A 23,157-nucleotide genomic window follows, 5' to 3' on the forward strand; every position below is an offset into this window, starting at 1 on the left:
AAGTTAGACCATTATCTGGCCAAAAACTGAAACTGACTGTGGCTAATAAATGACAAAGGTACTTTAAAATAATATCAGTGTCACATTACAGTCAAACCAGTAGATGTGTTTAGACTTTTAAGGTGTCCAAGTAAGTAAGGCACAGGCTGTTGGACATGACAGCCAAAGTGATTCAAAAGTATGAATGATTTTTATTAACCAGACATGGCTTCATTGCTTCATTTGCTAGCACTTGAAGACACACAACACATTTTAGTCTTCTATTGTTATTATTTGTCCATTGTGCTAATTAGCTGAGTTTGAGAGCCAGTGATGTATTTATTGCCATATTAATGTGAAAATGGGCAGCTGAAATTACACGTTATGTCTGTGTCTATGATTATTATTATTATTGTGTGTCTTCAAGTTTTAGTATATAAACCAATGAAGCAAGCCAAGCTAAAGTGGCATGTCATCACAAAGTACCCAGCATTTTATCAGCTGAGGACTATAATTGGGTCCAATTGGGTCCCCCCCCCCCCAAGGGGTCCCTGTCCCCCAAAAGAACCTCTGAGATACATGATGCAATATCTAAATCAGTACTTTTGATTTAGTGGGAACTCCTTGTATATGAGGTGATTCCTATTATATTTTCAAGTCATATCTGCTGCAAATATTACTAAGAATGGTTCTGCATTAGTGAATTAATGTTATGATTTTCAGTATTTGTTCATTTGTAACTTAGTCTGTAATTAAGATATAGCCTACTATATCTTAATTATACTGAATAAAATGATAAATGTTGCTTAATTAGGCAATTATAAGCTTGTGACTGTCAGCAGCCCGTGAACATTGATATTCAGCTCCAGTTTCCATGCTCCTCCAGCAGAGGATCTCTCAGTGTCTTGGCACCTGAGTTCACTACGACTCACTGCTTTAAATACAGGTGACAGCCTGCAGCTCCCCTTTGATCACATTAAACCTGAACATGTTGCCATTCTCCAGCTTCTAATTCAGCCACCAATCAGAGCTGATGAGTCGCCTGCAGTTACACTTTCTGCTAGTACCATGTTCTTGCTTGCAATAGAATTTCTTTTTCTTTCCCCCCTTTACCTCATTTATAGCTGTGGCAGATGAAGCTGAAGTCGTTGAAAGATAACGCACAAAAGGTAAACGAGCTACTTATACCTCAAGGTGAACCTCATAAAGATACATAATCCTTTAAATCCGTTACATTAGTACTAACTATGAATCCTAAGGGTACTTCAATCAGCCTTGCTGTACTGCTGTCTTCATAATCACCCTCTTGATCTGGTAGTGGTACGGCCTCCTCAGAGTGAACACGCCCTAAGTCCAAATTAATTGGGTGCTTGGGCAACCAAGCCTTCACTGAACGCTGCTGATTGGAGCGTCACACAGTCGCACGGCCTGGATGCTGCGAGCTGCGTCAAGTTAATCACAGAAACACCGGAAGTGTGCTGATTTTCCTACAAAATAAAATATAGTAGCTATACCATCATAGTTAGTTATAGCGTTTCGATATCGGTGCTGATATAAATTACACTGATCGTATAAGTTAGGTAATTTTCATTGAGTTATTTTATGCAAAGACAATATTAGTGCAGTTATTGGTTAGTTATAACTCAAGAGTTTTTTGTGAATCAGTGACAAAAACAAATAAATAAAATAAACAAATATTGTTATTGAAAAATAATAAAAAAAGAATTACCTCAAATTATTGTCTTCCATCATATGTATCTAAAAATTACTACATACAATGTTTTTTTTATTTATTTGATAACATTTGATATAAAGCTATAAAACATGAGCTGCTCTAAAATATATTCTAACACATTTTTAACATCAATAAGTTGTAGAAAACTCCCTTTCTTTCTTTCTTTCTTTCTTTCTTTCTTTCTTGAGCTTGATGTTAGGTAGCAGCTGATCAATTATATACAAATCATGATGAAAATCTACTCTATATTCGCATTACTTTACTAGAAGTTGCATTGGGCTCAACAACTGTTTTATTTTGAAAGTCACAATAAGAAGTCTTGCTTGCATGTCATTGCTGACTTCACGGTGATGATGCTGCCCCTGATGGTCCCGGACCGGCCAGGAAGGTATCCATCTGGTGTGTGTGTGTATATCTCCTTGGGAAGTGCCATCCACGGATTGTGTTGAATTGTGTTGAGAAAGTATCCAGTGATCCGAGTGGAGCAGCAGCAGGCCCATAGAGGAGGTATGTGGTCCACGTCGTCAGAATTATTAGGTCTGCTATGCTGCAGTGACTGTGTCTGGGGTGCAAATCCTCTCCTGGAGCACGGAGACTTTGTTTCCATGCCCCTTGGCTACACGTCTGGTCCCTACCTGGTGTTTATACCATCCTCCCCGTGATCTATACACACCCTACAAGTGCAGCTGCATCCGTTCACCGTGCATGAGGGCAGTGTGATGATAATGTGAGGCCACTTAGATAGCAGACTGGTGCTCATTGTGGAAGAGGAGAGGAGGGCGGACTGAGAGTTAAGAGGACGCTTTTCTAGGTCGGTAATGAACGCTGTGAAGCCGATCATGCCGGATGGAGACCGGTTTCTTTGTGTCAAGTCGCACAAGTGGAAGTGTCATCATTTCACTGTGTTCACAGCTAATCAGCAAAATTGCCATATTTATTGGAATAATCATTGTGGCTGGCGCCAATTTAAAAGCACGTTTGGTTTTTACGAGGGATTTATTACATTTATTTTATGGACGAACAAGAAAAATATCAAATAAAGAGCATTTGAGCAATGTAGCCACGAAAGAAGCCTTGCGTTATAAGTTTGTAATTACCTTTATTTTATATTAAAGGTTTAGTGTATCCTTATTTATCGTGCAGTGATTTCATGCAACTCAAGCTCCTATGTTTAATAATAACTAACCGCCGACAACTTCCGTACTGGTAACTGAGCTATAGGCCTCCTGATATAGTAATGACTTTATTATGCCTGTAGCTGTCCCCTCAGGCTTTAGGAGGGTAAAAAAAAAGCACCTGTGAGTATCAATAGATGTACATGTAATAATGGGATATCCATCACATTATCAGCTATCAGATGTGGATGTGTAAGGAGTCCATGCCTTGCAGTAAAGTTGCCGCACCCTCATACGCACGCATCCTGCATGCACACATGTACGCAAGCACGCAAGGATGGAAACACACTCACACACTACATCACACCATTAATACAGTGGTGTGGAGGGAAGGGAGGGTGTAGGTCTTAGAGACTGCTTCTTTGTCACAGATGAGCCGTTAATTACTGACAGTAATTATATCTGTGCTACCCAACAGCTGATTTAAAGAAAATATTGTGTGTGTTTATTTATGACTTTTATGAGTTAAAACGTGTTTAGGACAGAGCAGATAAGAGTAGAGGGGCCTTTAGGACCAAGAGGCCTCGGACAGCCTTACTCAATAAAATTGTCTTTGGAGTAATAATTTGTTACTTACTATAAATTAATTTAATTTTACATGAGAAATGCCTAAAACCTTTGGAAGTTTTCATACTGCCTGGAATAAAACTGTGGATTGGTCCAAAAATAACCTGATTTAAACATGTAAAACTGGAGTTAGCTGTTAAAATATGAGGGCTTGCTACACCATCCAATTCACATGTGTGTGTATTTTTATCACAGCATTCACACCTGTGAGCAGTTAAAATCTAGAGGTGACTATTTCAGATGATAACATGATTTTAGATAATGTAAGTGGAAAATGTGTACGTACCAACCATCAGTTTAGGAAATGGAGTAGAGGCAATCAAAACCATTCTCAGTTTAAGCTAAACATATTTTTACATGTTTTCTTAGGTTTAGGGTTAGGGTTAGATTCTTGTAATATAACAATACAGTGAGTGTAAGCAGTGTTATGCTCCTTCGGTCCTTTCAAAAATAATAGTCCCATTGACCCTTGCTTGCCCTATTGTGACCCTTAACTGGACGCAGCTTCTTTCTATTTATTATGACGCCTCTGCACACTGAGCTGTCAGGTCTCAGGCAGTGACTGACACAGCCTACTCAGCCTTGTAGCTGATGTCAGTCACAGTGTGACAGACTGGTCCCAGAGCAGCATTACTGATCCTTCTCTCTCCTCTGTCATCTTATTCTACTGTAAAAATGAGGTACTGTAAACAGATTTTTTTCATAGAAATACTGCAGATTCCTTTGTCAGGTGGTTATAACTTTTCTTCTGTTTTGATGTACACTGTGGTTGCTTTGAATCAGATTGCCACCCTTTAGTATCTACAAAAAGCAAAAAGTATTCAGCTGTATGTTTCCCTCTTCCTCGCAGATCAATAGCCATGTCTTCCAGCTCAGCGATGGTGCGGATCCTTATAAAGGGTGGCAAAGTGGTGAATGATGACTGTACCCAGGAGGCTGATGTTTACATCGAGAACGGCATCGTCCAGCAGGTGGGGAAAGAGCTGATGATCCCAGGTGGGGCTAAAGTGATTGATGCCTCAGGGAAACTGGTGCTTCCTGGGGGCATCGACACTAGTGTCCACCTGGAGGAGAGCTTCATGAATGCCACCACAGTAGATGACTTCTACAGCGGTACCAAGGTAACAGTCTTTTCATATTGTCCCAAATTTAGAGAAGCAAAAGAGCAAACTTCATGTTTTATCACCTTTGTCACAACAGGAAAGATTAAGATTCAGAGACCATTGAATTATTGAAAAAAAGGTTTTTTACTGATGTTAATTTTAGTCACACTGTCAGTAATGCATCATTATTCTGTTCTTAATATTTGGAGATCAAATATTTAGGTTATTTTAGGCAGGAATACTTTTGCTGTCAAAGTTAGAACTAAGAAGTCAGACCTCAGACACAAATTTATAGGTCACTCCTCCTTCCCTTAAGAGAGCCAGAAGTAATATATCTATTACTTTGCAAATAAGCAGAGCACAGAAATTACGTCAAAAACTGGCACATAAAATAGTAACGAAGCATTTAATTTTAAGATCTAGCTGCAAGCAGAAAAAGCAGACAAACCAGCGGTACTAACATTAACAATAGCTGTTACTAAGGATATAAGAAGCATTTATAAAAATAAATGTCACTGGGTTGCATCCAGAGTTTATTTCTCCAAAATTAGACAATTTTGCTCTTGGCAAGGGTGAATGTTGGAGGCTGATATAACCGGGATACCCCACTCTGCTTCAGGGCACTGTGATGACTCATCACCCTGTAGTACTTTCAGCTTTCTAAGAGGTGACGGATGCTGGGAGCGAACAGGCCGGTAGATGCTGGTGACAGACACAATTCTTTGCTGCTTTCCATCTCCGCCAGTCATTCCTCTTCTCTGTCTCTCTCCTGGCCCCTCCCTGCCTGCTCCAGTATAAGTCCAGAGAAAAATGCAGATCAGTATCTGTTTCCATGGATACCGGGGTGCTGCTGCAAAGATTGCCGCAAAGCCTTTTCACTCACGCTATTGTGCTTGGAGACAATGGTTCCCAGACCCACGCCCCCCTAACACCCGTACTCCGTGCACGCCGCTCGAGTCTCTAGGGTCAGCTGACAGATGCTCAGTGAAGCATGAAGCACAAAACACTTGTTTGGGTTATTAAGATTTTCCTTAACTTGTGTCTGAAACATCTAAATCTGCTCGTAGGAGGTTAAAAAGTAAGAAGTGCTGATGCTGTAAAGAAATGATATAGTTTGTAGGTTTTAAAAAAACATGATTACACTGTAAGGAGCACTCAATCCTGTGCTTTAACTGCTGAAGGATTTATATTTCCATCAGCAAGAATGTAAAGATAACCATTAGCATTAATGGTAATTGAAGCTATCACTTTTATGCTTTAACTGCTGAAGGATTTATATTTCCATCAGCAAGAATGTAAAGATAACCATTAGCATTAATGGTAATTGAAGCTATCACTTTTATGCTTGGACTCGGGGCTGTGCTGATTAGTAGATTAAAGTTGTTTTAGTAGTTCATAAATTCTAGCACAAAATAGCACAAAATGGATTGCTTCATAAATCAATCCATTTTGTGCTATTTAATCATTTTTAAAGAAGCAAATGATTAAGTTTAAGGATTTAATTTAAGTTCGTGTCATATAGTCTCAAATTATTTAAGTCTTAAATTGCAGCTGACGATTCTAAACAAACTGAATAACAGCTTTTAAACTGAAACATCTCAGTGAAAAAAAATCAACTATTATAGCAAATGAAAAAATGTCAGAGCAGGAAATACACCACATGTTTTTTGCAACTTATTTGACAGAATTAAATTAGACATTATAAGTGACTTCAGAGCTACTTTTGTTGTTTTTCCAGGCTGCTTTGGCTGGTGGCACCACCATGGTGATCGGACATGTTCTCCCTGAGAGGAACGAATCTTTGCTGGAAGCCTACGAAAAGTGCCGCAACTCAGCCGACTCCAAGGCCTGCTGTGATTACGCTCTGCACATTGGAGTTACTTGGTGGGGACCCAAGGTACTGGAACACTGTCGCTCTATGTCATTGTAATACGTTTCGCCTCCACGAACACTTCTTCTAAAGTAAAAACTCAACTTTGTGACTTAAATTATTATAAATGACCAGTGTGTATAAAGTATTGCAATGGGTTTCTAAGCCCCCCCCCCAAATGCAATATTAGGAACAGTTAGCAGCACTTTTCACATTTCCTTTCTCACAAAGTACCAGAATCTATTCGAAATACCTGGAATATGTTTTAAAATCCTTGTTAAATTTGACTAACTTTGTAATAATGAACTTGATGATCTTTAGCTGCTAATATGTCAAAGTACAAATAAATGCAAGAGACTTGTTATTTTTAAAGAGGACCTGTTATGCTAATTTCCAGCTTCTTATTTTAAATCTAGTGTTCTGCTATGATAGCTTTGAATTTACAGCTCAGATTAATCCTTATTCATATTTTGCTTGCTCATGAACATCTGAGTTCATCTTTTGTCAGAAACGAGCTGTTTTCGCTCCCTTACCCCACCCTTTAAGACGACTTCTTTTGATCTGGTTGCCCCTTTACAACCAGTGGGTGGGGCTGTTGTGCTCATAGCTAGCTGTGTGCCTGAGATGATAATGCTAACCTCATTCTTTGAATCTTTAGCCATGTTTAATATGAGCCTCCACCACTACAGGACAGTCAAGGTAAAAAGAAAGAGCATCATTTGCCAATTCTAAGGTTTTACACATCAACACAAAAAAACAAAACAAACCCCATAAAAACAAAATCAGGTCCTTAGCAGGCATTAAAATGAGGTAACTGTAATCTACAATATATTACACATTACACTGTGTCATTATTTATTATATCCGTTGTATTATATTTGACAATAATAAGGAAAAGCATAACAGATCCTCTTTAAAATAACTATTTTTGCATTCTCCTTAAATCAGGCTGGATTTCATAACTGACTTAAATTAACAAGTAAGAAATGACCCATATTTGCTTTATGACTTCATAGTTGTTAAAAACAATACTGGAACAAACTATTTATTTCAAAAATACCAAACTTTTTTTGTAAAAATAAGAAATCCACTTTGATCCCACCTACTTACAAGAATAAATACTGTAACTCAAATAACGGCATTAAACACTCAAATTAACTACTTCAGTTTAACCTTTTTTTTCTGGATAAGGATATTTTGGAGATTGAGGCCACATTTGAGCTTGTGTCATTGTTCCCCTTGTACAGGTTCGAGCTGAGATGGAGAAGCTGGTAAGAGACAAAGGAGTGAACTCCTTTCAGATGTTCATGGCGTATAAGGACATGTTCATGCTGCGGGACAGTGAACTCTTCCAGGTCCTGCAGCACTGTAAGGACATTGGAGCCATAGCGAGGGTCCACGCTGAGAATGGGGAACTTGTGTCAGAGGTAAGGGATTTACTGGGAATTACAGTGTGTGTACGCAAATGAAAATATTGTTAAAGTTATTTAATTACATTTTCTATATATTTAAAAAAAAAACATTATTACTTTTTTTGTCAGGGTGCCAAGGAGGCATTGGATCTTGGCATTAGTGGCCCAGAAGGTATTGAAATCAGCAGGCCTGAAGAGGTATAAACATTTATAATTATAACTCTTAATGATATCCAAACTCTGGTCAAGGATATGAGATATTTTTTCTATGATTGAATAAATTCCTTGCTTTGATTTACTGTGATTTCCTTGCAGTTGGAAGCAGAAGCAACCCACAGGGCGATTACCATCGCCAACAGGGTGAGTAGGATGTCAGAAAAAATGCAGTATAGAAATCAAAATAAGGTCATTATAAACTCTAGGGATGTTAAACATAAAACATTTTAATCACCAATCTTAGCACTGCTAACACTGCAATTTAACTCCAATGATTAATCTGCACAGAGCTGTTTTTGTTGGACAAAATTGTCTTTGTGCACAACCACAGTTGATTTTAAACCAACAATCAGGATGTGATTAAATTAAAGGGCAGACTTTAGGCTTTAATTTAAGGGCTCTAACAAAACTATTACATTAGTTGTTTAGCAACCATTTTCATACACAGTGCCCCATTTTCAGAGGCTGAAATCTAACTGGATGGCTGACTGACAAACAGTTTAAGTAGGGATTTTACCCTATAATCTAAAACACCTTAAGACTACAGTTATTATCATTTGGTAAATAAAACTGAAATGAATTTAATTGAATTGAATTTGAATTGAATCAGCGAGACAGCAAAACTCTGGAAGTGGTCAAATCAACAATCTGACACTTTCTTGGAAATAATGAATGCGCGGGCCAGCTCAGGAACACCTAAAAGCCTGAAACACCACAAAAGACAGCTAAAGTGGATGATTGCACTGTTCTTTTCTTGGTTAAAAAAACAACAACCCTTCAAAACATCTAGCCAAGTCAACAACACTCTGGAGGAGGTAGGCGTATCGTTGCCAAAGTCTGCAATCAAGAGACGCCTTTATGAATATAAATACACCGAAGCTTTAAAACAGGGTGCAAACCACTGCTTACACCCAGGAACAGGAAGTTCAGATTAGACTTTGCCATAAAACATCTCAAAGAGCCTGTATAGCTCTAAAAAACACAGATTTAGCAGATAAAACTCTAAATTAACTTGTACTAGAACGATGTAAGCGAAAAGTATGTAGAAATTATTTTCATCCATGTAGTTTGTCCAATTACTGTACTTTTGAGACTTTGAAAATAAGGATCTATGAATAAAAATAACTGTACTTCTTCAACAGTTAATGCTGCTTTTGTATTAAAAAGTCTGTACAAGCACTTGTGGACCTAACTATATAACCTTTTTGTTTTCTGTTAGGCCCACTGCCCAGTTTATCTTGTGAATGTCTCCAGTATGTCTGCTGGAGATGTAGTGGCTACAGCCAAGATGCAAGGTGAGGCTCTTTATCTTTTATATTTAGTGTTACTATCTTTGAAGCAAGTGATGTGCATTAAGGGAATGTATTTTTTGATGAGATTTGATCTACTGTTACTTAAATGTCTGCTTTGATGATCCTAAAGTCAACTGAAAATCAGTGTTTGCTTGTCTTTTAAGCTCCTTGCACTATTATTCTAGCTAATATATGTCCTTATTGAAATGTCTGACCACAGGTAAGGTGGTCCATGGAGAAACAACAACTGCCCACACTGTCCTGAACGGTATGCAGTACTATCATCAGGACTGGTCTCATGCAGCTGCCCATGTGACTGTGCCTCCTCTCCGCCTGGACCCCAATACTCCAAATTTTCTAATGAGCCTGCTTGGAAAGTGAGAAAAAAAATACTATAACATCTGTCGTTAAGTTTAATTTAATATGAATGTTTCTTGTTTCTTCCACTGATTAAATAATTAATAATAAATATGACTTCCTTTGTCCTGCTTCAGCGACACTCTAAATGTTGTGGGGTCTGACCATCGTCCATTCACCGTCAAACAGAAGGCCATGGGCAAGGATGATTTCACAAAGATCCCTCATGGGCTTCCTGGCATTCAGGACCGTATGAGCGTCATCTGGGAGAAAGGGGTGGTATGTGTGGCTCTTTTGTTCCTGTGTGGCTGTCAGAGAACTTTCACAAATAGGACATCTGTTTTGGTGGTTATGAATGTGAGCTTTTAACAAACAGACAGAACGGGCAGAAGAGACACAAAAACATCTTGGTCTCCTTTTACTGGGTCAAATGATTTAGTAGCAGTTTGTGTTTTGTGTTTATCCCTAGTATTAGAAATGGATTCAAATGTGTGTGCATGTTCTCATTTTCAGATTGGAGGTAAAATGGATGAGAATCGCTTTGTAGCAGTCACAAGCTCAAATGCAGCCAAGATCTACAACCTCTACCCGAGAAAAGGCAGGATCATCCCAGGAGCAGATGCTGATGTGGTGGTCTGGGACCCAGAGGGATCCAAGTATGAAACTCAATCCATCCATTTATCGACCAGCTTGTCTCAGTGCAGCTTTTATATCAAAGCTGTAAGGCTGATCCAGCGTTTGCTTTGCTAAACTGGGTCACTTCTGTCTTTCAATCTCTGCCTACAGGGTCATTTCTGTTGAAAACCAGGTGCAGGGAGGTGATATTAACCCGTATGAAGGTCTGCGCTGCCACGGTGTACCGATTGTCACCATCAGCCGTGGACGTCTGGTCTACGAAAATGGCATGTTCACGTGCGCCGAGGGCTCCGGAAAGTTTTGCCCACTGAGGACTTTCCCGGATTATCTCTACAAGAAGATGGTTCAGAGAGAAAAGGTATCAGCCTGACCTGAAATACACTTACAAAGCATTGGTTTATAAACTTAAATTTTATAATAGGATGATACGGCACAGTTGTTTCATGTATTTTTCTCTATCACCGGTGCCGCACTCCCTACTGTAATGATTGAACTTCCCATTTGTTATATAAAAAAAAAAAATAGGATAATTGACAAAGCAGTACTAAAAAGGCAAATATCATAGAAAAGGTTGAAGGTTGGTTAAAAATAAACCAGAGCTGCACTAATTTAATTATATCATAATTTAGAAACATGTATTTTTCACACTATATTTCTCCTTAGTTATATGTATAATTGTAGTTTATTGTGATTTCATGTCTCATCCTCCATAGTGGAACTACAAAAGATGGAAAGCTAGAAAATCAAAAACGAATTTGTATATTTAACCAGAGTTGGCCAAATAGCTCTTAATCAATTGGGATGTTCTGTGAGAGGGAAAATGTTAGAGATTGTTGGAGCTTCCACTACAAAGCTCAGTGTTTCCCACTGATTAATCTTGATTCTGGAGGTGTAGTTAGCATCTAAGAAATTTTGCAGTGGGGTTGAGAAATATACTCAGTTGCTAAAACATGCATTGCTTTCAGTGCCCCCTGGTGGAACATAAAGCCCCTGCTAGGGGACAGCAAGGAGAGTTTGCTGATCCTATCATCTTCATATTTTTTCCTTAAAAAAAAAAAAAAAAAAAATCTCAATAATTGATAAGAATTCTTGGATCAGGGTGTGTGAACTTTGTTAGATTCAGACAAGATTAGAGGATTTGAAGACTGTAATGAGATTAATTTAGAATGTCAATAAATATGTGCTACTTCAACTTATGTTCTCTACATTTTTACAGGAAGCCTGCAGCGTAGTTTGTTGAAAGTATTGTTTTTAAGGAATACTTATTGCTATATGTTTCTGCCAGTGCCAGGCGGTGAAAGCTGTGGAGCGGGAACCCTACACAGGTGAAGTTGTTGCCGTGGCAAATTCTGGAAAAAGAGACACCGGCTCTTCAGATCTGGACACTCCAACACGCCCCTGCACCCGGCATGGGGGCATGAGGGACCTCCATGAGTCCAGCTTCAGCCTGTCTGGTGAGGACCAGCTGATTCATACACATGGCATTGTGAATTTTATAATTATGTTATAGATACGCAAAAGGAGGAATTTCCATGTTAATGGAAGCTACGGGACACTGGTAGCTTGTGATTTGGTGGCGCTGCTGCTGGTTTTATAAAATGTCTAATGACTGGCCTGATGAGGGCGCTATAGTCAAAGTAACTTTGAATAACAGCACTTTAAGTCAGCTGAAGACTATAGTTGTCCCATGTTTGGGATCAAACTTGTTTGTTTAGGCCTGCATAATCAGAGCAGTACTTACTGGCAAGCTGCTGAGGTAGAAATGACGAATGACAGGCAGCAAAAAGTCTCAGTAGAAAGAGAGTAAAGGTTTCTGACAGAATCTCACCTGCTTCCAGGGTGCATGCTGAAGAACACGTCTGAAAAGGTTAAAACTCCAATAATGATTCTAACTGTGCAACACGTGTTGCTTTATGCCTGGGAAGTCACTTCACCTGGGAAGATAATAATTGGAGTGTAGTTATAGTGAACATTTATGCTGAAGGAATCCTTGTATTTGTACCTTACATCAAATTACTTACCAATAGTTTTATCAAAACCATAAATGCTTTGATTAAATGGAAAGCAAACAAACACTTCCATCCTTTTAGTTATGCTCCATTTCCTAAATCTCCCGGAACTTAACATAAGCTCTTTAGAGAAGCCTTTACTGTACTACTGCAAAGTATGACTGAGCTTCAAGTAAGTTCTTCAAGGCAATAGCAGTTGTTTGTTTTTCGTTGCCTAATCCAACGTGATCTTGTCCCCGGTTGCTCCAGGTGCTCAAATCGATGACAACATTCCAAAGAGATCCTCAGCGAGGATCCTTGCTCCTCCTGGTGGAAGATCCAGCGGGATCTGGTAACCAGTCAGAATGCTGCTACGTAAAGCAGAAGAATGATATTTGAGGAAAATGTATGGCCAAGCAAGAAGACTTGTTTTACTTTAGAACATGTGTGGAGTAACGGAGTCATGTTTTCATTTTGAACTCAGTGCTGTTATTTAGAATTGTAAAATTGTATGACGTGGCTGTAATTATACTGCAATACGGCCAGGGAAAAATGTTTGCTAAGTGGTTATTGCTACCAAATTCCAGTGAAATGTTAACCAAATATAAGCAGCAGATATAAATTGAGTTGCAGTTGAGTTACTTTGGTTATTGGATTCTGGTAGGGGAAAATGTTGAGTCTTATTAACAGTTTTAGAAATATGAAGGTGAGTCAAGGTTTTTATGATGCGATTGTGTTACCTCACTGTAAAATACGATTTTGCACTTGTATCATGTACTATTTAGATGCCTTTTTACATGATTTCATGTCACAAGTGTCACAAAATGTCTTTTTACTCAGAGCCACGATGAATGAAATGTGACAAATTCCTACAAGGATGTCGACGTGACATTAAAAAATGTCAGTTGTGAAAGGAAGAGTTGCTACTGATCAAATGATGAGGAATATCATAATTCAAGCTTACTGTTTTTTGTTATCATTTTTTTATATTGCATTATTTGTTATGTTCTTTTGATGCTACTATGTTGGAATGATTACACAAATAAGAACATGAAGTCTTTGCTCACTGGTTCATCAGGTTCAACAGCCTTATAGCAGAATAGACTTCTGTTCCACCTCCACCAAATGTGAATGAAGCTATGCTGTGAGTACTGTGCATGTTAGCATAGTTAGAAGAACTTTAACAAGCACTGATACTAAACATGTTAGCATCTTTTCTGATCATATTTATTTCCACAGAGAGCAAACAGTCTCACCCAAATGGCCTTTTTCTCACCTGAGAACACATCATCCTGTACCACTGGTGCACTTTTAACAACTTAACAACTTTGGTTCACTGTGGTCAGGGTGTTATCGGTCATCTGACTGACACGTCTAATGTAGCACATCACTGTGAAGCACATACAGTGCTCAACAAACCTATTAGACCACCACACAGTGTGAGTTACCACCGGTGCCCCAAATTAACTCCTGAACTTTCAAATGTACTTTTACAAAAAAAGAGATGAAATAGTTAAACACATGATCATTTTTTGATTCAGATGCCAAATTACAGCTATTTACTTACATTCCTCAGCAGAAACATTTATTTTAGTGGTTGAATGTTGTGCTTGAATAATTTCTGACCCAAATTTGTGCCTGCTCAAAATTTGGGTATAAAAAAGTATATTTTACTTGCCTAACAAACAATATAATTTTAGTTTTTAGTAAGTTTTTGACAGATTTATAAAATATTTGTGTTTTCTTCTTTTTATGACAGGTGGTCTGATAAAATTTGTTAAGCTCTGTATAGAAGCGGTGAAGGGATCCACTTTAGTGTTCATAAAGTTGAAATCTTCAGAGGATCAAATGCCTTCTTATGACACTGAAAGTTTGTATGTTTGTTTAGCAACTACAGAAAAGCACTGATACTTTTTCAAGTTCTCTAATACTGTATTTTTACTGTTCATTTTGTAGTTACTACTTGTGAATATTTGTCTCGGCAACCGATTCTCTCTCTTTTTTTGTATTTTGATCATGCATTCAGGATTTAGCTCATTTTAGAATCAGTTATGTTCACAAGATCTTCATGCATGTTCTAGTAAAACTCCTCCATCACTGTTTCTTTTTGGACAGAGTTCACATTTTGCTCCAGTGCATTATGCTGTGTCTTTTCCCCACCTAACGTACACTGGTGCTGAACAATGTGTCGTCACATTGAATCCTTTTATCTCCTTTTTTCGCCCCTTGGAGCTCTCTATCACATGATGTGAGTGCAAATAAACAACAATGAAATCAAATCCTGTGTCTGATTCCTGGCTATACTCGATATACTGCACATTCTTTCACAGGAAAATTACAATTTTATCCAGTTTTATGCTTTTACATTACATTTTTCATACTTCTCTATATTTCGCAGACATTTGCCATTGCTAGTAACTCTTTTGGCTTGTTAGGCTCCTTCGTCACATTTCACCAATAACAATTTTCACTTAATAGGACAAATGTAAATAACTGAAAACAGATGGCATATATAATTAGACAAAAAATATAAGAGTGCTTTTTCTTCTTTTTCAAAAAGGGTCTGACCACTTGATTGGAAACTGTCAAACTAAATTAAATTTATACTGTAGATATAATAGATACAGATCACAACTAAAATACTGGACCCAGCAGTATTAACAGCAGTTTGCACATTAAATCAACCCATAGAAATTCTAAAACAGTTCTTTTGTAAAAAATGATCACTCCACTTTGTCCTTCGTTCACATATCTTATCCAGCAGCAGATAAAACAGCAACATGTGAAGCCTGACCCCACAAAAACCTTAGTCACTCGCAGTCCTAAGATCCAACCAGACACATCATGTGTCTCTTAGCTGGAACAGGCCAAAGTCCTATTTATAATGAACCTTTAACAGCATGGAGTCGGGCGCACGCGCAGTAGAGGCTGAATTGTTGCAGCCCCAGACAGGGCGGCCCGTTACCAAGCACTGCACCGCGCAGGGTCTGACAACGACGACAGCAACGGGCATTGACATAAGGAATACTGCCAGCGTGATAACACCACAGACGCTCCTGAATACAGTGAGTATCGCCGCATTTACGCCCTGCCGACCCACCCCGTCTCTTAAATCTCTCCTTTTTCTGCGCGTAAAGGGGTTTAACGGGGAGCTGTGCTTTATTCCCATGCAGCGAGGATATTTCCCGTGCGCTGACAGTCCTGAGGTATTCGGGGAGGCCTGTAGAGGGGGCCGCTATGAGAGCAACACCCAGCGTTGCGGCTTTTTTAACCAAAAGCACCCAGCAAACGAGCACATTTATTGTTCTCAGCTCGGGTTGAAATGTCAGACCCCCGCCCATTTGCTCTTGCTTGACTTCAGCGATTTGCGCTCAGGATTTTATTTATTTATTTTTTGCTGCAGTCATTATGGGAGCTTTTTCCAAGGCCCGATAGATTTTTGGAGAATAGATAGACTTCCCTTCGTGCCCTTATTTAATAAATGTACGCCCACTGCGTGGTCCTTTGCTGCTCATGTAGCTGAAACATTGTGATTTTTTCCTCATCCTGGCTAGTAGTTGCTCGTGGGGTTAGACGCTACAGCCATGCAATTTCAGTATAGCCAATGGCCCGTGGGAGAATGCGTTGCTGAAGGTGCATTCACAATAGAAGTGTTATCATCAGAAATCACAGCACGATTCAGCATCAAACTAAAAACTGACAGACGTGGTTTCATTAGTCTTTGGCTGTCAGGTGCAGACAGAGCGGCGTGTGACCTTAAAAAGCATCATTTTAAAGTCGCCACGTTGCCCGTGTTAATATGCATATTGGTGCAGGAAAGGTCTGAGGTGTTACAAGATCATTTGGACATGACACCGCATTAACAGGCAAGCAAAGTGAGCACAGAGAAGGCTGGAGATGCCAGATGTGTAAAGCTGCTGACAAATACTCCGGATTTTTTTTTCTCTGTATAATCAGGGAGGATTATGCTTGAAACACATTTTTAGATTAGAACTGAGAATAAAGATGCTTCTTAGGGACTCAGTTTATGTCTGAAAGTCAAATTTCCTCCCTAAAAGCTTGATATCCCCATTCTCAGTGGGCTTTACAGCTGCAACAGACTGTGGCCCAGCCCCAGGATTTACAGTCAGACAGGGGGTGAAAAAATAATTCCTAAAAATTGAAGAAACTGCAGTGCAGTTTTGGAATCTGCCTGTATAGATTATAGGGTTTAATATTAACATGGCCCAACGAAGAAATCCAGGTCAGTACAGTAAAAAAAAAAAAAAATGGATTCAGTGAAAGTAGTGCAGTGATGTAGATTCACAAGTTAATGAAGTCAGAAGTCAGTTTAACATTTCCTAATTCCAGCTTCTTGAATGTGTTGCTATCTCTTTATGTTTAACCGAGATAAACATTGTTTATATAGCGCCAAATCACAGCAACCCTCGGGTGCTTTGATACTGTAAGTTAAAGACCTTATAATATTAGAGAGAAAACTCCAACAATCAGTTGACACTCTATGAGCAAGTGCTGGTGACAGTGGGAAGGAAAAACTCCCTTTTAACAGGAAGAAGCCTCTGGCAGGACTAGGATTAGGGAGGAGCAGTTGTAGCTGGTTGGGGGTGAGGGGAAAGATAAAAGAGCAGAGGGAAAAGGAACACATGGAAGAAAGCCACAGTTTAAAAACTAATTAATAATGATTGTTAATTGTTAGTGATAAAAAGCCATAGTGGTGTAGTAGATAATGGCATAATAATCATGTATAGTAGGTTTATATGTTTTGCAGTGTTTGCATGAGAAATAGGCACATTGTTTTTAGCAAGTAATTAATTGCAATAATAATCATTATTTAAGGCCTAAATAAGTCCTGTTTCAGTCTTTCAAATCCAATATAAGAAGCTTGGTAAATGTTATGTACAGTAGTTGGTAGCTTGGTTAAGGAGCATGCAGAATGGTTACTTTGCCTAGATTATACTATAAAAACAATCCCTACATTTTTATACTCATACCTTGCACTGACCAATCAGAGAGATTAATCATTGACCAATATTCTTCCTTCAACTTCCATTTAAGGTTTTCAAGTCTTGCTAACAGGAAAATGTAGCTGAGTGGTTGTTTCTCTCTTTTCGACTCAGGGATGGCAGTGAATGTGTACGCAACATCTGTGTCCATTGACAACCTCAGCCGACATGACATGCTGGCGTGGGTCAACGACTCTTTGCATCTCACTTACACCAAGATTGAACAGCTCTGTTCAGGTGAGGCCTGAGGTTATTTTTTCCCCCTGAAATAAGCTGCTGAGGTAATTTTGGGGCAACTCTTGACCGAAATAACGAGATCGATTTGTTGTGTCTTTATGTTTTCAAGGAGCGGCGTATTGCCAGTTCATGGACATGTTGTTTCCGGGGTGCATTCTTCTGAAGAAGGTCAAATTTCAAGCCAAGCTGGAGCATGAATTTATACACAACTTCAAAGTTCTTCAGGCAGCTTTTAAACGGATGAGTGTCGACAAAGTCAGAATCACTTTATTATGGTTTTATTATTTATTTCATTCATGATACCTGAGATAATTAATTGTTTTACCTTTCATACTGATATACGTGTGTGTATCAAGTGGAGCTTTTCAACTATTTCCTGTTTTCATTGTCCAGATAATTCCTGTAGAAAAGCTTGTAAAAGGGAAATTCCAGGACAACTTTGAATTTGTGCAGTGGTTCAAGAAGTTCTTCGACGCCAACTATGACGGCAAGGAGTATGACCCTTTACTAGCCAGACAGGGGCAGGACGTGGCCCCTCCCCCCAATCCAGGTGATCACTTTATCCACAAACCAAAGAGAAACCAAGGTAAAGCCAAACATTTTGCCTTTGCTGCACGGTCTTGCTGAGCTTTGGATGGCTCAAAAGCGCTCCCTGCAAGCAAGTGGTGTGAGCAGCACGATTCACAGAATGACTTCTTTGATCCATCTCACTGCCCAGCATTCGCAAAACCATGACACTTTAGGTACAAGTGAGTCATTGGTAATATTCTAGTAATCGTCACAGTGCCTAGTGGGATGCAGCGTTAGTTTGGCAGAAAATCCACATTTGTTCTGATCGATCATGATCAATAATGCCCAAACACCTGCAGAAACAGCAAATATAGTTATCTCCCCAGTGTCCTGCATCGAGCGACTGATGCAACACTGTTGCAGCTTTGTCTCTATTAAAGCTGGTTTGATAACAACAAATTCTTCCCTTTCTACTAACGAGAGTGGTGTCAGCCTGAACAGCCTCGCCCTGTCTCTGTAAAAGCTTTTTGCTTGAAGATCATGGCAAACAATCTAATTTAAGCTGTAGTATGTCATAAGCCTGCTTTGTGACTTTGTCACTAGCAAGCAGTGTGTTATAAATGGGAAGAATGATTGCACTTATTTTTAAAACTGAAAATACCATAGACTGTATATAAAAGATGGATGTCACTCATTGCATTGTGGGCTGCTGTTTCGAAGCCTCAAGTCTGGCATTTACCTTATTTGAACATGAGCGTCCGGTTTTTGCACTAGTTAGCCATCTTGGTTAGCCAGGTGCTAATAATGAACAGTTTGAGCAACTTGGAAAACAGGCTTAAAAATGTGCGTAGTAGAAAAACTGAACAGCCAGCTCCTTAGCCTGTTGCACCCTGAAGAATAGCAATTATTTTACCATTATTAGGCCCATAATTTATAACATGAATATCATTTGTAATGTATCGAAGCAACCAATACATTGTGAGAATTAAGGGCATTTTTTCACTGACTTGTGCACAGTCCCAAAAACTATTTGCAACCAGGAAAGCCACCCCATCTTGGCCAGTAAAAACAAAAAACAATGATAAATAAAAATAAGTTTTGCACTACTTGATTAGCGTTACTTTTAAGACCTGGAAGCCGCTTCCATCTTTTATATACAGCCTGTGGATAATGTGTTCGCATGTTTTGTCTTTGAGTTTATCTGAAACACCTTTGCTTAAGCACTTATAGAGGTTTAGTAGGCAACAGGTCTTTTCGTTTTTAAGATCTTGAGTCAAATTAAAACAACCTTTGGTCATTTATATAAATGAATCGATAATTTGGCTATTTAACCTCAGCACTCTAAATATGTGTCATTTCTATCAGTTTAGTTGTAAAACAATTTGAAACCTTTTACATGTCAAAGGCATAAAATTCTTCTACAAGATGATTGCATCAGCGCTCTATAATGTGCTATATCCATCGCCACAACTGCTAACAAGCCAAAATAAGTGCAATAAATCTGTCTTAAATGAAATGCTGAACCACTCCCACCATCTCTAACCACTCCAGGACCACAGAGGACATCCCCAACAGTTCCCAAAAACATGCCAACACCGCAGCGGGTCCAACATAACACTCCAGCCTTGAGGAAGAATCCGACTTTGTCAAGAAATGGGGGCAGTGATGCTGAAGTCATGGAGCTAAATCAACAGGTAGAGTTGAACGGGAAGGACAGAAGGCCGTGTGGCTCTTTTGTTCTGATTTCATCCTCCAGACTAGTTTTTGACTACCAGCTTAAGCACCTTTTTCTGTTTTTCTAAGTTGATGGAGTTGAAGTTGACTGTAGATGGCCTTGAGAAGGAAAGAGACTTCTACTTCAGCAAACTACGGGATATCGAGTTGATCTGCCAGGAGCACGAGAGTGAAAACAACCCCATTCTCAGCAGGATAATTAACATTCTCTACGCAACAGAGGTATCTAGCCATTATAACAGATATATAACAGATTGCCATACTCTCTCCACTGTTGACAGTGAAAAGCAAGGAGAGCAGAAGACCTGATAAAATATTATCAGGTTTTCTGCCCTTCTTGCTTTCAATTCAATTCAATTCAATTCAATTCAATTCAATTCAATTCAATTCAATACAATACAATACAATTCAATTTATTCAACGCAAATCACAACATCAGCTGTCTCAAGGCACTTTTTTAAATACATACAGAGAAAAACCCAACAATCATATGATCCCCCATGACCAATTTAGAATTAGAATCAGAATCAGAATCAGAAAGGGTTTTATTGCCAAATGTTGAACAGATTTACAACATTAGGAAATTAGGTACTTTGTGTGAGACATACGATAAGACAAACACTTAAATAAAAAGAAAAAGTGCTAAGCAGATTGATATATACATGAATGCAGGTGATGATCAGTGCAAAAATGTAACAGGTGTGGAGAACACAATACAGGGTCATGGGAATCCCCCAGCAGCCTACGCCTATTGCAGCATAACTAAGGGAGGATTCAGGGTCACCTGATCCAGCCCTAATTATAGAAAGGAAAGTTTTAAGCCTAATCTTAAAAGTTGCAATAGTGTGTGTCTCCCGAATCCAAACTAGAAGCTGCTTCCATAGAAGAGGGGCCTGAAAACTGAAGGCTCACCTTCCATTCTACTTTAAATACTCTAGGAACAACAAGTAAGCCTGCAGTGCAAGAGCAAAGTGCTCTAATATGGTGATATGATAATATATATATATTTTTTTTTTTCTGTATCTTAGGAAGGCTTTGCACCTCCAGATGATGAAGACCTCGATGAGCAAGCTCACCTGGACCAGGACGAATACTGAACCCATCGTGTCCCTACCCTCAAACATCTCCATCTTTCTTCCCCTCTTCTTTTTCCCCTCATTTTTTTTCTCCTGTTTGCACGCTTTCTGTAAATACTCACCATCATCCCAGCTTTCTGTCTGTGTTTTCCTTTCTTTCTCATGTGCATATCTGTTGGTAACCTCCCCCTCCATCCTCTGGCCATCTACACACTCTTCACAACATCTCCGTATCAATATTTGCTGCTCCTCCCTGCCTCCATTTACACAGTAACAATAACAGTAATGTATGACACATCCCCAGTTATTTCAGCATGAGTAATGCAGAAAATAGAGCCGAGAGCTGGCTGGCATGGAGGTTGTTATGGCGAACAGTTGAGTTTAAGTCTGTAAATATTACCGACATTTTGATTACCGAAGGAACAATGTCTTTGCTCTTTATGGAGTAACTTATTTGCCTTTGGTGCGTTGTTAATACTACTGTTAGAGCACAGGACAACACTGCTCCCATGTGCAATCAGGACACTCCTTGAGCTACTAAAACTGTAACAAAACTGACTTTTTATTAACACTTTATTATTTATTATTTATATTTCATTTAACTTTCTGTAGCAAAATTGGTGCAGACCTACTGTACGTGAACTGAAAGCTGAGGCCATGTGTGTTACTCATATCGGTTTGTGCTTCAGTCAAGCTTTTGGTTTCTGTGACGGTGGGTCCATGGCATGTAGAAATGCTGAAGGAAATTCTTTGGTGTAATGACTCAAGACTTATGATAAGTGCTCTGCAATTATTCATTATTGATCAGCAACATATCTGAGCATGAGAATGTTACACATTGACTGTGAATGAGTGATATTTTGTATGTGTATTTTGTGTGCAGATTTTCTTGGATGTCGCACGATCCTGGTTAATTGCCATTGTATCTTTTTAGGCTGACATACCGCAGTCTATTTAGGTGTAAAATGTAAAGGTGGAAAGGCACCTGGATTCTGGCAACTTGGTTATCGAGTGTAGCAGATCTAAAGGTTTAACTCTACAATATGAAAAAGCCTGACACTGAATTAAAAACAGAGACATTTTCACATGTTCTACTGCTAATCATGCTGTGTTCATACTTTAAATTTGCTGTAAAGGGTTGCCCAGGGTTTTAGAGGTGTCTCAGAGAAAGTCATTATTTAGAGATCTAAGACCAGTTGACTGGTCATCAAACAAGGAACTCTCCTTGTCCTTCCCTAGTTATTTTTACTTTGCAAACTGGCTGTTATCTACTCTGGAACTCGCATTCATCGACCATATAAACATCTACAGAACACTCATCTTTTGAGTTTTGAATAAATAAACAGTTGTGAAACAAGTTGTTTTTGGTGTATTTGGGGTGATGCATTGTGGTGAATGACTGGGATTGTATTAGGAAAGTTAAAATGTGTTAACGTAGCTAAATTAAACCTTGCAAACTACATGTTTTTTTTAAGACTTTACCTGAAATTAGAAACTAATCAGCCAAGCCGTTAAAGATGACTGATGAAGTGAATAAAATTGGTCACCTTTCATGACCTGAAATACAGCCCAGGGAAATCACAGTATACGTGTCAGAGATAATTATACCACAAACTGAATTGGTTGTATAACTATAAAGCAAGGCTGTTGCTAGGATCTTGAAATCTCCGTGCTTCACAAAGGTTTAATTCACAGAATGATCCTGAAATTAAAAAAAAAATCAGTGCAATTTCATGTCTTGGGAGCTTGGAAAGAAAGTCACTGGACTTCTGTAAGTTTGTTGAAGATGAGTTTCCTCTCATCAAAGAAGCTTCTTCAGTTCTAAAACCAAATGGTGGAGAGCCCCAGGTATTTACACCCTAGTGGGAGTTGTCACTTAAAAGGTCATGACCCACTATTGATCATGTGCCTCATCCTTTTGCCAGTTAATAGAATTATCCAAAATGTCAATATTTTTTCTAATATGACATTTGCCATATTTCCAGTCTTCTTTTTTTAAAAATCTAATATTTTTTTCCTCAAGTGTATTAAGTCATAAGATCAAATGTGTGTTAATAACAGTTAATGTTCATAAGATTATTTTTGCAACATTAAAATGGTAAAAATTGACCACCTTCCCATTGATACTTTTACCCCTAAAATAAAAGTTCAGTCATTAATTCTAATGCTTATAATCTTAGAGTCATGAAGCTACAGTGCATGACAATACATTTACATTTAATAGAATTCAATGTATCATATAAAAACCAGTGAACATTAGTGAATGT

At 38.7% G+C, this 23,157-nt stretch overlaps 2 protein-coding genes across 2 annotated transcripts; both read left to right on the forward strand.

Annotated features, from left to right (window-relative positions):
• The first annotated feature begins 2,061 nt into the window (after positions 1-2,061).
• dpysl5a (dihydropyrimidinase like 5a) lies at positions 2,062-14,609 on the forward strand. The gene is made up of 13 exons (XM_085391645.1): positions 2,062-2,221; positions 4,307-4,577; positions 6,298-6,456; positions 7,677-7,856; positions 7,971-8,039; positions 8,157-8,201; positions 9,277-9,352; positions 9,570-9,726; positions 9,844-9,985; positions 10,220-10,362; positions 10,493-10,700; positions 11,628-11,796; positions 12,601-14,609. The coding sequence occupies exons 2-13, from the start codon at positions 4,317-4,319 to the stop codon at positions 12,684-12,686; spliced, it is 1,695 nt and encodes a 564-aa protein (XP_085247771.1). The 5' UTR covers positions 2,062-2,221; positions 4,307-4,316; the 3' UTR covers positions 12,687-14,609.
• Positions 14,610-15,245: 636 nt separating this feature from the next.
• On the forward strand, positions 15,246-22,253 carry mapre3a (microtubule-associated protein, RP/EB family, member 3a). The gene is made up of 7 exons (XM_085392013.1): positions 15,246-15,395; positions 17,448-17,570; positions 17,680-17,825; positions 17,964-18,120; positions 19,632-19,774; positions 19,884-20,036; positions 20,843-22,253. Exons 2-7 carry the CDS (start codon positions 17,450-17,452, stop codon positions 20,909-20,911), a joined length of 789 nt encoding a protein of 262 aa, XP_085248139.1. The 5' UTR covers positions 15,246-15,395; positions 17,448-17,449; the 3' UTR covers positions 20,912-22,253.
• The last annotated feature ends 904 nt before the right edge of the window (positions 22,254-23,157 follow it).

This window comes from Rhamphochromis longiceps, linkage group LG19, assembly GCF_057381845.1.
Source record: "Rhamphochromis longiceps isolate RC_006_pf linkage group LG19, R_longiceps_female_GT1.1, whole genome shotgun sequence".
Lineage (NCBI taxonomy): Eukaryota > Metazoa > Chordata > Actinopteri > Cichliformes > Cichlidae > Rhamphochromis > Rhamphochromis longiceps.

What these genes read in the sequence shown, in the direction of transcription:
- mapre3a (XM_085392013.1), top strand. Translation starts at nt 17,450, where the DNA reads ATGGCAGTGAATGTGTACGCAACATCTGTGTCCATTGACAACCTCAGC. An exon ending in GATTGAACAGCTCTGTTCAG is followed by an intron (nt 17,571 to 17,679) that starts GTGAGGCCTGAG and finishes TATGTTTTCAAG; the next exon opens with GAGCGGCGTATTGCCAGTTC. An exon ending in GGCCCCTCCCCCCAATCCAG is followed by an intron (nt 18,121 to 19,631) that starts GTGATCACTTTA and finishes TAACCACTCCAG; the next exon opens with GACCACAGAGGACATCCCCA.
- dpysl5a (XM_085391645.1), top strand. Translation starts at nt 4,317, where the DNA reads ATGTCTTCCAGCTCAGCGATGGTGCGGATCCTTATAAAGGGTGGCAAA. An exon ending in TGGGACCCAGAGGGATCCAA is followed by an intron (nt 10,363 to 10,492) that starts GTATGAAACTCA and finishes CTCTGCCTACAG; the next exon opens with GGTCATTTCTGTTGAAAACC. An exon ending in GTCCAGCTTCAGCCTGTCTG is followed by an intron (nt 11,797 to 12,600) that starts GTGAGGACCAGC and finishes CGGTTGCTCCAG; the next exon opens with GTGCTCAAATCGATGACAAC.